Raw genomic sequence first — 16,594 nt, 5'->3', positions numbered from 1 at the left:
TGACAGAGACTGTAGGTCCCACATTGGACTCAGTCACCCGAGCTCATGTTTAAATGTGGAAGCAAGTCATCCTCAGTTCTGAGGGACTGCCGAAGAAGAAACTAGGTGGGAGAGGTCGCGGGTTTGGGAGGTGCTGCTGAAGAAGCCTTGGCGAGTTGCTGCAGTGTATCTTGTAGATGGTACACACTGCAGCCAGGGCACAATTCCAATGGAGAGCATGCTCTCAACTTGGGGCCATTATTCCAAAATTGACCTTACTACTTTACAAGAATCATTTTTAATAAGTATCATCTTTTATTTGTAATTAGAGAATTAACAAAGACACATAAAAACAGAAATTGGGACAAACTGCAACCCCCCCCCACCACAACAGGGCCTCAGGACTTGGGTGAATGCTGCACCTTCTGCTGTCCTGATCCAAAGGCTTGGTCCACAGTCACATCCCCGCTCTCAATTTTCAGCAAGAGTTTTTCCACCTGTGGATACAGAACAGGATCATCTTCAAATTTGGCCCCAACCCCACCCACCTACCACCACCTTTCAGTTTGTTTACTATATCTTCTGTCCAGTTAGTTTGGACTTTGCCTCATCTTGTCCAGGTCTAGCAGCATTAACCTTTTCTAATGAGGTTCAGGTAGCAGTTGCCAACTCCTGTAACCTCAGGAATATGTCCACATTACAGAATGTTAGTGTCCAACCATCCAAGCAAACAGCTATTTCTCTCTCCCTCCTTACCCTGCACCCCAATATTTTTATAACAAAAGTAGTTAAAAAAAAATGAACATACAATACCCCAACGATTTTACTCCTGAGTTTTCCACAGCAGTATCCTGGAAATTCTAGGACAGTCCTGGAGACTCAGCAACCCCATATTCAGGTTATATTGATTGTTAATTGCCCCATTTTATCTCCCAGAAGTGAGTGAAGCAATCCTTCTTGGTACGAGAGACAGACTAAGCTAGTGCACAACTCCCTCTGTACACAGTCAAGTATACACCTACCTACTTCATTCAGTCAACCCAAACAAGGACCAGGACTTGTGCATCCTTCCCAGGAGTTTACCCCCCCCCCCCCCACCCACCCCATTCCATGACATCCTTCACCCTGGCTGCAAGGAGACAATATGCTGCTCTGAACTGCCTTTTCATGGCTGCAACCACGCCAGAGATGCAAGCACAAATTCTTGGCAGACACTCCCAGTGCAGTACTGAGGGATTGCCGCACTGGCAAGGTGCCATCTGTCGGGTGAGGTTAAACTGAGGCCCTGTCTGCCCTCTCTGGTGGATGTAAAAGAACCCCACGGGCCACAATTTAGCCCTCAACTGACATTATGATCAGATTATCCGGTCAACATCACATTGCTTTTGTGGGAGCTTGCTGTGTGCAAATTGGCTGCTGCATTTCCTACATTACAACAGTGACTGCACTTCATTGGTTGTAAAACAGCAAGATAGTGAAAGGTGCTGTAGAAAAGAAAGTTATTTCCAACAGTCACCTTTGTTGCGTAGCCTTTATCCTCCCGTGGGAAATATCGGCCAAATACTCCTCGCCCAGATCTGGAATTACAGATGAAAGTGCCGGTAAGTTACCAAATGCATCAACCTCTCTTCTCCCCCTCCAAAACAAAAAAAAATCATTTTCAGTAGGGGCTTCATTCAGAGCATGTACCACAGCCAACCAGCCACACTACAGCAGTTGAGGGGTCATGCAAGGTAGCAGAGTTAGATATCTGAACATGTGGACAGCTATCTGCTGAGGATTGCCAAGGGGCAACATAGAAGATAGGAGGAGGCCATTCAGCCCCTCAAGCCTGTTCAGCCATTTAATGAGATCATGGCTAATCATCCAAATTCAGTATCCTGTCCCTGCTTTCTCCCCATATCCCTTTAGCCTCAAGAAATATATCCAACTCCTTCTTGAATATATTTAATATGGCCTCAACTGCCTTCTGTGGTAGAGAATTCCACAGGTTCACCACTCTGGTGAAGAACTTCCTCCACATCAGTCCTAACTGGCTTACCTCTTACACTGTGACCCCTGGTTCTGGACACCCTTGCCATCAGGAACATCCTTCCTGCATCTAGTCTGTCTAGTCCTGTCAGAATTTTATAAGTTTCAATGAGATCCCCTCATTCTTCTAAACTCCAGCGAGTACAAGCCCAACCGACCCAATCTCTCCTCATGCAGGAAGGAGGGATGGTGCATTTCTTGCTTTCTCTCCAAGCATGGGACTTTGGGGAATGAGCTAACAAGTGCAGGGGTGGGGAAGGCATTGCTGCAGATGTTCAGGTTATAACCAAGATCAGCAAGAGTGGTGCCAATAGATACAGTAATATAGCACTGATGGTACTGGACTCGCAACCCAGAGGTCATAAATTTCAACTTGTTTGAACTTAATAAATCTGGGACTTTGTGGGTGAGCACCAGAAAAATTACCAAAGAGTCAAAATTGTTGGGAAAACCCAAAAAGTGATTCACTAATGTGGGAAGGAACAGGACACTCCAACCCAGTCTGGTCAGCACAAGACTACAGCCCCTCAGTATGAAGCAGATTGAACTTCAGAACACTTCAGTCAACTAGGGATGGACAATAAAAGTTGCTTACTGGTGGTCACCCACATCAAGAAAAAAAACTTAAAAACATAGCTAATGAGCTGGAGAATGTTGTGATTAATGGGTGCGCCTAGGACAGGGTTGGGAGTTTAGCATGGAAGGAAAAGTGATAGATTCACTGAAGGGAGGGTCTGTACTTCAGTAACAATGTCCAGGAACACCATAAGGTTGTAGAGAGGGGTTCAAGGAGGAAGTTGGGCATGCAGAAGTGAGCCACGGGTAATCTCTAGGATGAGCGAGTTGTTTAGGCAGGAGAGCAAGGCCCAGTAGCACTTTACGCAGCCTGGTCAGATCGGACGGTGGGCAACCAAGCTTGTTGGACATCTGGTCCTTGGGACTAAAGATGGAGGCCCTGGCAGAGGAAATTGAGACTGGAGACAGGAAAGTCAAAGGCTAGGCAAATGAGAGTTTGGAAGGGTCAAGGACAAAAGGAGGTGGTTTCTGGGACAGATACAGAAGGCAATGTGGTCCAACTACTGACAGACTGCACCTCCCACTCCCCATCACCATCTCTCTGCCTCTTCCCAACCCCCCAGTCTTACCCCGGTCACTCACCCTTCCTCCTGTCTGACCCCCATCCCTCATTCTCTGTCTCACCTCCTGTCTCGCTCACCCCATCTCCCTCCCACAACCCCCACACACCCTTCCATACCACCCATCTCCATCACTTCCACACACCCCCTCCCTCCTATAGCATACAGCCAGTAGCAAGTGTTAGTAAAGGGGAAGGTCAGGTTTACCTCTTTCTGGATGAAGAGTTGGAGGGACCTGCAAAAACAAAAATTACAGTAATGTCCAAACACAGCCCATAATAATCAATTGCAGAGCTGCCCCCAGCAGTAGTTGGATACTTCCCACTCCCCTGTCCAAGCTCCTAGCCCATTATACTACAGGATCCCACTGGGTATTGGCGAGTGATCAATCGGATTCACCAGGTCATGCAGATCCAGAGAGTCCAAGCTAAACTAATTTTGAATTCATATCACAAGTAAAAACGGTTACAAAGAATAAAATTAGCACATTAATATTTATCCCTCAATCAACTTCACTAAACAGATGATCTGGTCATTATCACATTGCTGTTTGTGGGAGCTTGCTGCCCACAAATTGGCTGCGGAGTTTCCTACATTACAACAGTGACTACACTTCAAAGATACTGCATTGGCTGTAAAGTGCTTTGAGATGTCCTGGGGATGTTAAGGACTGAGGTTTTGTCAGTATATTAGATGGAGGTCAAGAGATTATTTAACATGAATTCAATAAATTTGGTAATTTGTGGGCCAGCAAGTTGTACTAATAGTGCCCTGTGGAATGATATAAGAGCAGAGGAGTTCTCCATTGGAGAATATTTATCCCTCAACCAACATCAAACAGATTTTCTGGTCATTGCAGTTTGTGGGAGCTTGCTGTGCACAAATTGGCTGCTGCATTTCCTACATTACAACAGTGACCACACTTCAGTACTTCATTGGCTGTAAAGTGCTTTGGCACATGGTGAAAGGTGTTATAGAAATGCAAGTTCTTTTTCATGTGGTAAAACACAAGTGGATCAGCAAGGTTGAATGTGAAGAATGAACCTACTACACTGCAAAACCCAAGACATTCACCAATGCAGGGCCAGCGGGGTCCCCGGTTACATGCGTCTCATTTTATGATGAAGCAGGGCTTTCTCCCCCCACCCCCCTGAAGATCCAAGAGTGCAATACCTGATTGTCGTCTGGAAGGGGTAATCTGTACTATGGAGTCCTTTATTCGATTTCTAGAGGGAAAAATAAAAGTTAAAGCAACTGGAGACAGAAGTCGTTTAGTACCAAACTGATCATTAAAAAACTCCAATGACATCTTCATTGATCTGAAGGGCACCAAAGGGGCATGGAGGCTATGAAATATTTCCATTCATCACTGCCTGTGACCGAGATCGGTTTCAGTGTCATTTCCCTTCCCCCAGACCTCATTGTATTGTGTACTGGAATGTGCTGTGTGTAGGGCTCCGCCCATACCTGGCCCCGTTTGTAAGCTAGCTTCAGTCTAGCCCCAGTCTCCAGAAGGACGACATCTCTCGCTTACGTGTTTCGTTCTAAGTTAATAAAAGCCTTGTTTTGTTCTGCTACCTTAGAGTCTCGGAATTATTGAGGCACATCAATTTTATTAACTTATTTTTTCAACACTATGGATCAACTCCTGAAACCCGAACGTTTGGATTTGGATCAACATGCTCCGGACGCATCAGCACGCTTCGGACACTGGTTTGAGTGTATGGAATTCTTCCTGGACAATTCCGCAGCCGTCAAAGACGCTACGGACGCTGCAAGGATGAGACTCGGAATTCTGCGGAATTGGGTAAGCCACCGGGTTTACCCCCTCATCCAAGACGTACCTGGCCGCCTGCGACATCTTAAAGGCGCATTACCAGCAGCCTGCGAATGAGGTGTATGCTAGGCACCTGCTCGCCACCCGCGCACAGCGACCTGGGGAATCGGTGGAGGAGTTCCTAAGCACCCTGAAAATGCTTGGCAAAGACTGCAAGTGCCGAGATGTAAAAGCCGCGGTGTACACTGACGAGCTTGTTCGCGATGCCTTCATCACAGGCCTCAGCTCCACTTACATCCGGCAAAGACTGCTGGAAAAAAACGGGGTTGGACCTGAAACAGGCTTCGGACACCGCGCGATCCCTGGATGTGGCCCAGAGAAACTCGGACGCCTACTCTTCAGCCCGCGCCGTCCACGCCGCCACGTGTGCACCGCCATCTTGGAAGGCATCTTCCCCGCCCGACAGCCCGACACCGGCTGGGCCCCGCTCTCCCCCCAGAAGCCCTACGACAGCCGCGACGCGTCAGGGACCCAACTGCTACTTCTGCGGGCAGCCAAAAACACACCAGAAACCTGTGCCCGGCAAAAGGCACCACTTGCTTTAAGTGCGGTAAGAAGGGGCACTTCGGGAAGGTGTGCAGAGGGAACCCCGCCGGAAAACCAACCGCCGGAAAACCCGCCACCGCCGCGTGTGTGCCGTGGGAGCGGCCATCTTGGACGCCATCTTGCCCAACCTCGTGGGGTCCGCCATCTTGTATCGATCAGAGCCCTACAGTGGCATCGGTCAGTGGACCAGACCAGGCCGCACCCGCTATCCAGATCAATGGTGGACATCGAGGTAAACGGGTGCCGGGTTAAATGCTTAATTGACAGTGGAAGCACGGAGAGCTTTATCCACCCAGAACTGGCACAACAACTCTCCCTAAAGGTGGTCCCTACTCAGGGTACCATCTCTATGGCTGACAAAACCCAGACATCGACCATTCTGGGTTACTGCACGGTACAATTGTGCGTTAACGGAACTGTATATGATAATTTTAAAGTATTAATCATGAAGAACCTATGTGCGAGCGTGATCTTGGGCCTGGATTTCCAGTGCAACCACCAAAGCATCACGCTCAAGTACAGTGGGTCCCAGCCGCCCCTCAGTGTGCGGTCTGGCTACCCTGAAGGTAAAGCCGCCTTCGCTATTCGCGAACCTTACCCCTAACTGCCGGCCAATAGTGACCAAAAGCAGGAGGTACAGCTGGGAGGACAGGCTGTTTATCGCGACCGAGGTAGACAGGCTCCTGAAAGAGCGCATTATTGAACGCAGCAACAGCCCGTGGCGCGCCCAAGTGGTAGTGGTAAGGGGTAGCAAGAAGAAACGGATGGTGATCGACTATAGTCAAACGATCAACAGGTACACCCTACTAGACGCCTACCCGCATATCAGAAATGGTGAACCAAATTGCCCAATACCGGGTGTTCTCCACCAGCTCCCTATCAGACCAGAGGACCGCCCGTACACCGCCTTCAAGGTGAACGGACGCCTCTACCAATTCCTCAGAGTCCCCTTTGGGGTGACGAATGGGGTCTCGGTCTTCCAGAGGGCGATGGACCGCATGGTCGATGACCACCACTTGCAGGCAACCTTCCCCTACCTCGACAACGTCACCATCTGCGGTCACAACCAGCAGGATCACGACTCGAACCTCGAGAGGTTCCTGAAAACCGCACAAAAACTCAACCTCACCTACAACGAGGACAAGTGCGTTTACAACACCACGCGCCTCTGCATACTAGGCAGCGTGGTGGAGAATGGGGAAATCGGACCAGACCCCGACCGATTGCGCCCCCTACGGGAGCTGCCCCTGCCCAACACTCCCAAAGCCCTGAAAAGATGCCTGGGGTTATTTTCTTATTATTCCCAATGGGTCCCCAACTACTCCGACAAAGCCCGCCCCCTCTTGAAAGCATCCTCTTTCCCGCTCTCTGCTGAGGTCCACGCCGCCTTCAAAAGCATTAAGCAGGATATTGAGCGGGCCACGCTACAGGCAGTGGAGGAGAACACTCCATTTCAAGTGGAAAGTGATGCGTCTGACTTCGCCTTGGCGGCCACCCTCAACCAGGCGGGGCAGCCGGTAACTTTCCTCGAGGACCCTCCAAGAGCCCGAGATCAGACACTCCTCCGTGGAAAAGGAGGCCCAAGCCATCGTGGAGGCAGTGCGCCACTGGCGCCACTACCTAGCTGGCAAATGCTTCACCCTACTTACCGACCAGCGGTCGGTAGCGTTTATGTTCAATAATAAACAGAGGGGGAAGATTAAAAATGATAAGATTCTTAGGTGGCGGATCGAGCTCTCCACCTTCGAGTACGACATCATTTACCGGCCAGGGGCCCTTAACGCCCTCTCACGAGGGATGTGTGCCAGCGCCACCGGGGATCGGCTACAGACCCTCCACAACGACCTCTGCCACCCAGGGGTCACGCGGCTGTTCCACTTCATAAAGTCCCGTAACTTACCCTACTCGATTGAGGAAGTTCGGTCCCTGACCAGGAACTGCCGCACTTGCGCTGAGTGCAAGCCTCGGTTCTACCACCCAGATAGAGCCCACTTAATCAAAGCTACACGGCCCTTTGAGCGGCTCAGCTTAGATTTCAAGGGCCCCCTCCCGTCCGTCGACCGCAATGTTTACTTCCTGAACATTGTGGACGAATACTCCCGGTTCCCATTCGCCTTCCCCTGCCCAGAGCCACGGTCATTAAATGCCTCAACAGCCTGTTCTGCCTGTTCGGTATGCCGAGCTACATCCATACGGATAGGGGGGGGGCGTCCTTCATGAGTGAAGAGCTACGCCAGTACATGCTGTCCAGGGGGATCGCCACGAGCCGTACCACCAGCTACAACCCCCGGGGTAATGGCCAAGTGGAGCGAGAGAACGGGACAGTATGGAAAGCAGTCACTCTAGCTCTAAGGACCAAGGGCCTCCCTATCTCCCGCTGGCAGGAAGTCCTCGGATGTGCTCCATTCGATACGGTCACTATTGTGTACGGCCACTAATACCATGCCTCATGAACGAATGTTTGTCTTTCCCCGGAAATCCACCTCCGGCGTATCCATGCCGTCATGGCTCTCCACCCCAGGTCCGGTACTCGTGCGAAGGCATGTGAGGGGCCACAAGACGGACCCTCTCGTGGAGCCAGTACACCTACTCCACGCCAACCCCCAATACGCATATGTCCGGCACGCCGACGGAAGGGAGGACACCGTGTCCATAAAAGAAGTCGCCCCAGCCGGCATCGACAACAACCACGGCAATAGCGGCAACGACGATCACAGCAACTCTTACCCACCCACTACTCTTTCATCACCCCCGGAAGAACACCGACCAACGGCACCCCCACCAACTACCCCTTCAACAACCCTGGCGGCACCCCCGGCAGAGACCCAGGAGGCTACCGGGGACACCCAGCCGACACCCGCGGCACCGCAACAGCCACGTCGGTCGCAGAGGACTATCAAACCCCCGAACAGACTAAATCTATAGAAGGGGTGAATGTGATGAAATATTTCCATTCATCACTGCCTGTGACTGAGATCGGTTTCAGTGTCATTTCCCTTCCCCCAGACCTCATTGTATTGTGTACTGGAATGTGCTGTATTGTATACTGGAATGTGCGGTGTGTAGGGCTCTGCCCATACCTGGCCCTGTTTGTAAGCTAGCTTCAGTCTAGCCCCAGTCTCCAGAAGGACGACATCTCTCTCGCTTACGTGTTTCGTTCTAAGTTAATAAAAGCCTTGTTTTGTTCTGCTACCTTAGAGTCTCGGAATTATTGAGGCACAGAGGCCTCAAATTCTATCCTAGCATTAGGATCACCACAACATGCACTACTGTGGTAGTGTTGTGTTTATATAGGATATTACCTCCACACAATGGCAATAGAGTTGAGGTATTGTCATATATCTGTTACCTTTAATACAAGAGAGAGGACTAGAAAGCCTTGAAATGACTTGCTTTAATGGAGTATTAACCAGTCAATGAGATAAAAACATGCAGTGTATCCTGCCCCCCTCCATCTCAAGGCCCTCCTGACCCAATGAGATCAGCCATGATCTCATTGAATGGCGGAGCAGGCTTGAGGGGCCAAACAGCCTACTCCTATCTTTGATGTTTCCATGTTTCTATCTCCAAGGCCCTCCTGCCCCCCTCCATCTCCAATGTCCTCCTGATCCCCCTCCATCGCCAAGGCCCTCCAACCCTTGGATCTCTGCATTCCTCCAATTCTGGCCTCTTGGGCATCCCCGATTTCCACTGCTCCACTATTGGTGGCCGTGCCTCCAGCCGTCTGGGCCCCAAGCTCTCCCCTCCTTTAAGATGTTCCTTTAAAACCTACCGGTGACCAAGTTTGATTACTTGTCCCAATATCTCATGTAGCTCAGATTTGACCTTGGGACATTTCACGATGTTAAGGGGGCTATATAAATGCAAGTTGTTGGCGTATAAGAGATTTACCAATATTAACATTATAACTCAGTACTCACGAATGAGAAACTGGGTGTCAGTTATCACCTACTGTTCCCAACTCTTCCTAGTCCATCCATAACAAGCCTACCAATATACTATTGTCTCCCTTCAATCTGACTTAACTATTTCTTGTCTCTTCTCATGGATGGTTAACAAGGTAGGTTAACAAGGTAATGTGTCCATTGCTTCAGGCTTGATCTTGTATAGCCATTGCAGAATGAGTAGTAATAGCTGGATATACATTTTTAAAAGCTTACTATGGCTATTCTACTGGATACACCTATGCCTGCACACTTGCGCTCAGTGTTTGTGGGCATGTAATCTAATAACAGCAGCACCGGCCAGCCATTGCTGACCTCGCCAATCTACCCACCAACATCGGTCAGACCCTCAAGCTGCTGAAATCCAAACCAAAAATCAACTACTATATTTGTTCCCATTAACGGGAAAGAAACTAAAACAAAAGGCTGCCTTACAATTTTAAGCATTCCTCACAGATCCTGTTGTCCTCCAGGTAGGGCGGAGTGTCCACTGCCGCTGGGGTCAAGTGCAACGGCACAAGGGCATCCCCGTCCGCAACCACAAATTTACCGCTCTTTGGAATCAAGCTGCTCCAGACTTGGGCGCGGCCGGCAATCTCCACCCCATGCACGACACACCACCCGGAGTCACCTGATGGGACAGAAGAGGGGGGAGAGGTAGGTGGGGGTAGGGTTCAGTGGCTGCACAAGAACAAGATGCCCATTCTTAAACCCCTGCATGCAATGCAACTTAATGTCCAGCACCCTCTAGGAGTTAGAGAGCAGCACCGTCCATTGACCAGATTATTATTCCCTCCCAGACACTTTAAAGAGCAATGGGCCAGCTTGGAATTGCAACTGGATGGATCGCAGTGTTAGAGAGCCACCAGTTCCCTACCAGCCCATTTGGCACGACTGGTACAGACCAATTTCACCCCGAATCAGGATGTGGTCGCCTCTACATGGGTGACCGCTTTGCAGAACACCTCCGTTCAGTCCGTAAGGGTGACCCCGAGCTTCCGGTCGCCTGCCATTTTAATTCACTGCCCCATTCCCACTCAGAACTCACCGTACTCGGGCTCTTGCATTGTTCCACAGAAACCCAGGGTAGGCTCGAGGAACAGCACCTCATCTTCCGATTAGGCACTTTACAACCTTCCAGACTCAATATAGAGTTCAACAATTTCAGATCATAACCTCAGCCCCTATTACATTGTTATATATATTTTTTATCCACAGCTTTGTTTTCTGCCCTTCCCCCTTTCTCTCCCACATGGCAGCTGTCTCATTCTGCCAGTGCATTTCACACCTAATCTAGAGCTGTCTTTTGTCTCCACTAGTCCTATCACCATCACGTCGCGTTTTGATTATCTCTCAATGTCTCTTCACTTCTCTTGTTCTTTCATCCCCATTTCCCAGCCACCAAATTGGCCTTTTAATCGGTTTCATTTCCTGTGTTTTTCAGTCCTGACGAAGGGTTTCGACCTGAAACGTTGACTCCATTTCTCTCTTCACAGATGTTACCTGCCCTGCTGAGTTTTTCCAGCATTTTCTGTTATTTCACCCAGAGTCTAGTCTGATGCAAACCCCCCCACCAGCCTTGCCCAGGAGCACACTATGGGGTGGGGGGTGGGAGGCTCACCTTCAGTCTCAAGCTGCTCCTCACCCAGGGCAGGTGAAGCTCCCATCCTTGGAGGACTGGCTGCTTCCTTCAACACAAGAGGAGGAAGAGAATAGGAGATGGTCTGGAGGGAGGGAAGACAAGAAAACAAGTCAGCATTTGGATGTGAGCCAGGAGAGGGCAGATATTTCATTGGGAGTGTGGCCCATTAGCAGAGGCCTTGGCACTTCTACTGGTACCATTGTAAATTTTCCCAGACATGGGTCAGCTAACACCATAGAAAGAGGGCTTAACAGAGGTTACTAGCTCAGATCTGAAAGAGGCCCAGTGTCAGCAGATTGCCAAGATGTCCATGGGCTTGGAGAGCCAGCTGCTGATGACCCAGTGCATCTTCCAGAGTAGTCGATGCCAACCAGTCACCCTCAAGACTGACTGGACACCAGGCAGGCACTCTCCAGTAACTCACACATTATTTACTTCAGCTTATATTGAAGGCCATGCTGCCCATAGAGATCTTACAAAAAAAGTCAGCCCAAGCACCAGCCCCCAGTGAGCAGAGATCTGGCCACAAGAACATGGCCAGCCAACACCTGCCCTTTAAGTAGCGCCACCGCAAAAAAAACGATCCTGTCAGACATCGTCCGGCAATAGGTCAGGGGTTGCAAGGGAAGTTTGTGGCCGGGGTGTGAGCGGGACGCCGAGCACGGCAATGACATCATCGCAGCACTGCGGGGTGCTACTGGCTACCTCCACCACTAAATTTCACAGGAGGTGTTAGCGGTGCCGTGCCCAAGCGCCTAGGGGATTTGCACCCCCCAGGGGTGCCAACAAGAGGCGCAAGCCAACCCAATTCCACCCCCCCCCCCCCCCCGAAACTCACTCAGTCTGGAGTCACTGGGAAGCTTTAGAACGGAGCCTGGAGTCACTGGGGAGCTTTAGAATAGAGCCTGGAGTCACTGGGGAGCTTTAGAACAGAGCCTGGAGAGCTTTAGAACAGAGCCACATTAGGAGTTTAGTTGAGCAAGAGTCTAAGCAAGAGAAAAGTTGCCACCTCTAGTCCAATGAGAGGAGGCTGCTGTCCTGCTTAAAGGTTAATGTGTGATACAGGAACACGAAGCCAAATTATCTGGAGCATTGCTGTAGATAACCTGAAGATCAGGCTTGGGCATCAAGGGGGCTAAACAAGATCACAATTTAACAAGGGAATGTCTCCCAGCCAGCTGGACCTTCAGGAAGACTAGATATCCCAGTACAATCCATCCAGCAGCTCACATTCCCCGTAAGCCAGCGTGCGCCAGACAAGGTCTACTGGAGCACACGACTATCCCAAGTGCCCCACAGGCAGAAGCACTGATCACCCACACCTTATGCCCATGAGGTGCCACCAACCGATACTGAACCTGCAGACAGAAACAAAATACTGCAGCTGCTGGAAATCTGAAATAAAAACAAAATGCTGGAAATACGCAGATCAGGCAGCATCTGTGGAGAGAAACAGTTAACGTTTCAGGTTGATGACCTTTCATCAAAACTGGAAAAAAAAGTTAGAAATGCAACAGGTTTTTGAGCAAGTGTAGGAGCAGGGAAAGGAGGAAAGAACAAAAGGGAAGGTCTGTGATAGGATGGAAGGCAGGAGAGATTAAAAGACAAAAAAGGGAGGATGGTGCAAGGCAAAAGCAGATGGTAATGGGACAAGTTAAGAACAAAAAAAAAAAGTCTGGAAGTGTAAATGGCAGGATGATCAATGGCTACCATGTGAAAAAATATAGGGGCAGAAGTTATCATTGAGTTCAACAATTTCAGATTATAAGTCCAGAAGGCTGTAAAGTGCCTAATCAAAAGACGAGGTGCTGTCCCTTGGGCTGATGTTGAGCTTCATGGTAACAGTGTCAGAGGCCGAGGATGGCGAGATCAGTGGGAGTGGAGCAGAGAATTAAAGTGACAGGCGATCGGCAGCTCGGGGGTCACCCTGACGGACTGAACGGAAGTGTTCCGCAAAGCGGTCACCCAATCTGCATTTGGTCTCCCCAATGTAGAGGAGACCACATCGTGAGCAGCAGTATACTAGATTGCAGGAAGTACAAGTAAATCGCTGTTTCACCTGGAAGGAGTATTTGGGGCCCTGGACAGTGGGAAGGGAGGTGGTAAAAAGGCAGGTATTGCATCTCCTGCGCTTGCACGGGAAGGTGATGTGGGAAGGGGCGGGGTAGAGAAAGGGGCGATTTAGGAGTGGACCAGGGCGTCGCAGAGGGAGCAGTCCCTTCAAAATGCTGAACTTTACTGCCTGGGTTTGACCCCTACGAGGAATGGAATTCAGACATAGTCTGTTACATTGTCATGTATCACATCGTTAAATGGAACTACTTTGGTATGGTGTAGTTATATTGCTATGTGGCACACTGTACGGGCAGTGCACAGTGTCGGACATCTTGTGTCACTCCGCACCATGCAGCAGCACTGTAACAAAGCAAAAATACAGCTGAGTAAAAGCACTAACTAAAATGAACTACAGTGTCTGTAATATATATATATAGTACAAGAACACAAGGAGACAACAGTCTAGACTGAAGCAACATGCATCACTGGGCATGTTACAGCCTGCAGGTGGGGCATCCTATACATACTGTTGTAGGATCTGCACTGGTTAAATGTAGCACAGTAAAATGAGGCATGAGCGTGTTGCCAGTGATCATAACCAATGCTCCTCTCCTCCTCCCCCCCAGATAGGTGTTGTCATGGTTCTGCTGTTGTCATTTACACCTCTCGACCCATCTCTTGTTCCGTTACTATCTCCTTTTCCCCCTTATCCCTTTTTTGTCATTTAATCTCCCCTAGCACAGACCTTCCCCTTGTCCTTTCCTCCCACTTTTCTACTTGCTTAAAAACCGGTTTCATCAAACCTGGGTATAAGTTAGATGTACAGTCAGCAACCCAGAACCTTAACTGTTTCTCTCTCCACAGACACAGCCTGGTATTTTTGTTTCCCCCCTTCAGATTTCCAGTATCTGTAATATTTTGCTTTTGTACCAAGTGTTACACATACTGACTTATCTACATCAAAGTTTCCAGGGCAGCAGCCAGAGCAGGTCACTAGTTGGCATAAAATCCCAGCAGAAAACACCTGGGTTTACTTTTATAACCCTTTAAGCCAATTTTGCATCACTTGCACCCAAGCCCAAAGGTTCAAGCCTCACTCCAACACAAGCAAGTTATCTAGGCCGGGCACTCCCAAAGCAGTACTGAGGGAGTGCGGCACTGTTGGAGGTGCCACCTTTCAGATCAGGCATTAAACTGAGGACCCCATCTGCCACGGCTCAGGTGGATGCAAAACATCCCACGGCATTGCTTGCTGACTAGCAGGGGAGATTTCCCAGCCTTGTGAACAGGTCATAGGTATTTACCTCATCGGCTGTGGTTCCCTGGATGTGCTCAGATAGCCGTGAAATCAGATCGACATTCTGGGAATGAAAACACACTTCAGTTCTAGACTAAACAGACTTTTTAAAAAAGTGATTAATCTTCACCACATTAAATCACTAACAAAGGCAAACAACTTCATCAGAGTGCTCTTCAGAACAGACATCCCAGAGGCCTCAGGTCAAAGGAGACAATGCACGTCAACTCAGTCAGAAGGTCAGGAGTTCAAATCTCACTCCATAGCCTGGAGCACAGACTCCAGGCTGGCACACCCAGTGCAGTACCGAGGGAGCACTGCACTGTCAGAGGCACTGCCTTTCAAGTGAAACATTAAGCAGAGGAACCATCAGCCCTCTCAAGTAGATGCAAGAGATCACCAGTGTGCTGGCAAATATTTATCCTTCAACCAACATAGAAACAGAAGATAGGAGCAGGAGTAGGCCATTCGGCCCCTCGAGCCTGCTCCACCATTCAATGCAATCATGGCTGATCATCCAAATTCAGTACCCTGTCCCTGCTTTCTCCCCATATCCCTTTAGCCTTAAGAAATATATCTAACTCCTTCTTGAATATATTTAATGAATTGGCCTCCACTGCCTTCTGTGGTAGAGAATTCCACAGGTTCACCACTCTCTGGATGAAGAAAGTCCTCCTCATCTCTGTCCTAAATGGCTTACCCCTTATCCTTAGACTGTGACCCCTGGTTCTAGACTCCCCCACCATGGGGAACATCCTTCCTGCATCTAGTTTGTCCAGTCCTGTTTACCAAATTACCAATTTTTTATTTTTTTTTATTTTTTTATAAATTCTTTGGGTGTGGGCATTGCTGGCAAGGCCAGCATTTATTGCCCATCACCAATAGCCCTCAAGGAGGTGGTGGTGAGCCACCACCTTGAACTTCTTTGCAGCAGTTTGGTACAACAGTGCCTTACTAGGCCATTTCAGAGGCCAGTTAAGAGTCAACCACATTGCTGTGGGTCTGGAGTCACATAGGCCCAGACCAGGCAAGGACAGCAGATTTCCTTCCCAAAAAAGGAAATTAGTGAACCAAATGGATTTTTTACAACAACCCAGTAGTTCCATGGTCACCATCACAGATACTAGCTTTTTATTACAGATTTATTTAATTAACTGAATTTTAAATTCCCCAGCTGCCGTGGTGAGATTTGAACTCATAGCTCCAGACCTCTGAATTAGCTCAGCAACAACCACAATGCAAGTGTACCCCAATTATAAAATATCACATGGCTGTTTGTGGGATTTGCCATGCACAAATTGGGTGCTTTTAAAAAAAAAAACACAAACATTACAACAGTAACTACATTTCAGAAGTACTTCATTGCCTGTGAAGCATTTTGTGACATCCTGAGGTGTTGAAAGGCACTATTTAAATGCAAGCTCTTGCTTCTCACCCACCTTGTTCTGCCCACTCACCTTGCCGTTGGCCTTTAAGCCCAGCTTTTTACAAAGTTTTTGCAGCTGCTTTCGCTTCAGCTGAACTAGCCCTGTTGGCGATGTCATCACTCCTAAACTCACACTATCCTCCATCTTGCCCAGCTATGACCTTTCCCCCCCACCTCTTCCTCAGACCAGTATTTATTGGGAACAGCTGAGGAGGAAGTCAATTTGGACCAACCCCCCCACTGCTGCAATCACCATTAACGAGTTGCCATCATTGCCGAATCAGTTTACACTTTCTTCCCTCAGTTTTTTTAACACATCAAAGGATAAGATTATTGGCCATTAATAATAAGAGGCCCCCAAGCTTTATTATTGGCACCTGTTACAGATTTTCAGGACAGCTCTCTCTCAGAGTGGATAGCTTTCTCCAGTATCGGCTATGGCTCAGTTGGTAAAACTCTCTCATTTGTGGTTGTGGGTTCAAGTTTCATTCTAGGGACTTTGAACACAAAAGTTTTAGACTGACACTCTCAGTGCAGTACTGAGGGAGTGCTGCACTGTCAGAGAGTGCCGTCGTTCAGATGAGACGTTAAACCGAGGCCCTGTCTGCTCTCTCAGGTGGGATGTACAAGATCCCCCAGCTGACTATTTGGCACGCGGGAACTCCCCTAGTTCTTCCAAATGGTTGGCCAAGGGATCTTAT

The 16,594-nt window shown here is 49.0% G+C and overlaps 1 protein-coding gene across 2 annotated transcripts; it reads right to left on the bottom strand.

Annotated features, from left to right (window-relative positions):
* Positions 1 to 271: 271 nt before the first annotated feature.
* Positions 272 to 16,083, bottom strand: LOC147096226 (uncharacterized). Of its 2 annotated transcripts, none has more exons than XM_085974126.1 (8): positions 15,907 to 16,083; positions 14,475 to 14,531; positions 11,095 to 11,197; positions 9,909 to 10,104; positions 4,320 to 4,372; positions 3,354 to 3,381; positions 1,496 to 1,556; positions 272 to 476 (listed from the first exon to the last, which is right to left on the bottom strand). In XM_085974126.1, exons 1-8 carry the CDS (start codon positions 16,036 to 16,038, stop codon positions 378 to 380), a joined length of 729 nt encoding a protein of 242 aa, XP_085830252.1. In that variant the 5' UTR covers positions 16,039 to 16,083; the 3' UTR covers positions 272 to 377. The 2 variants fall into 2 exon arrangements, with proteins under 2 accessions (XP_085830252.1, XP_085830253.1); XM_085974127.1 differs by having other exon boundaries at positions 15,925 to 16,083.
* Positions 16,084 to 16,594: the final 511 nt, after the last annotated feature.

The sequence above is a fragment of the Somniosus microcephalus genome, unplaced genomic scaffold (genome assembly GCF_052327205.1).
Source record: "Somniosus microcephalus isolate GS21.2 unplaced genomic scaffold, FLI_Smic_1.0 unresolved_chr1, whole genome shotgun sequence".
NCBI lineage: Eukaryota > Metazoa > Chordata > Chondrichthyes > Squaliformes > Somniosidae > Somniosus > Somniosus microcephalus.
Note: the sequence above shows the minus strand (reverse complement) of the source record. Positions and strands in the feature narration are given on the sequence as shown.

What these genes read in the sequence shown, in the direction of transcription:
- LOC147096226 (XM_085974126.1), bottom strand. Translation starts at nt 16,038, where the DNA reads ATGGAGGATAGTGTGAGTTTAGGAGTGATGACATCGCCAACAGGGCTA. An exon ending in GGAGCAGCTTGAGACTGAAG is followed by an intron (nt 10,105 to 11,094) that starts GTGAGCCTCCCA and finishes CTGTCCCATCAG; the next exon opens with GTGACTCCGGGTGGTGTGTC. An exon ending in ATAAAGGCTACGCAACAAAG is followed by an intron (nt 477 to 1,495) that starts GTGACTGTTGGA and finishes CTGTATCCACAG; the next exon opens with GTGGAAAAACTCTTGCTGAA.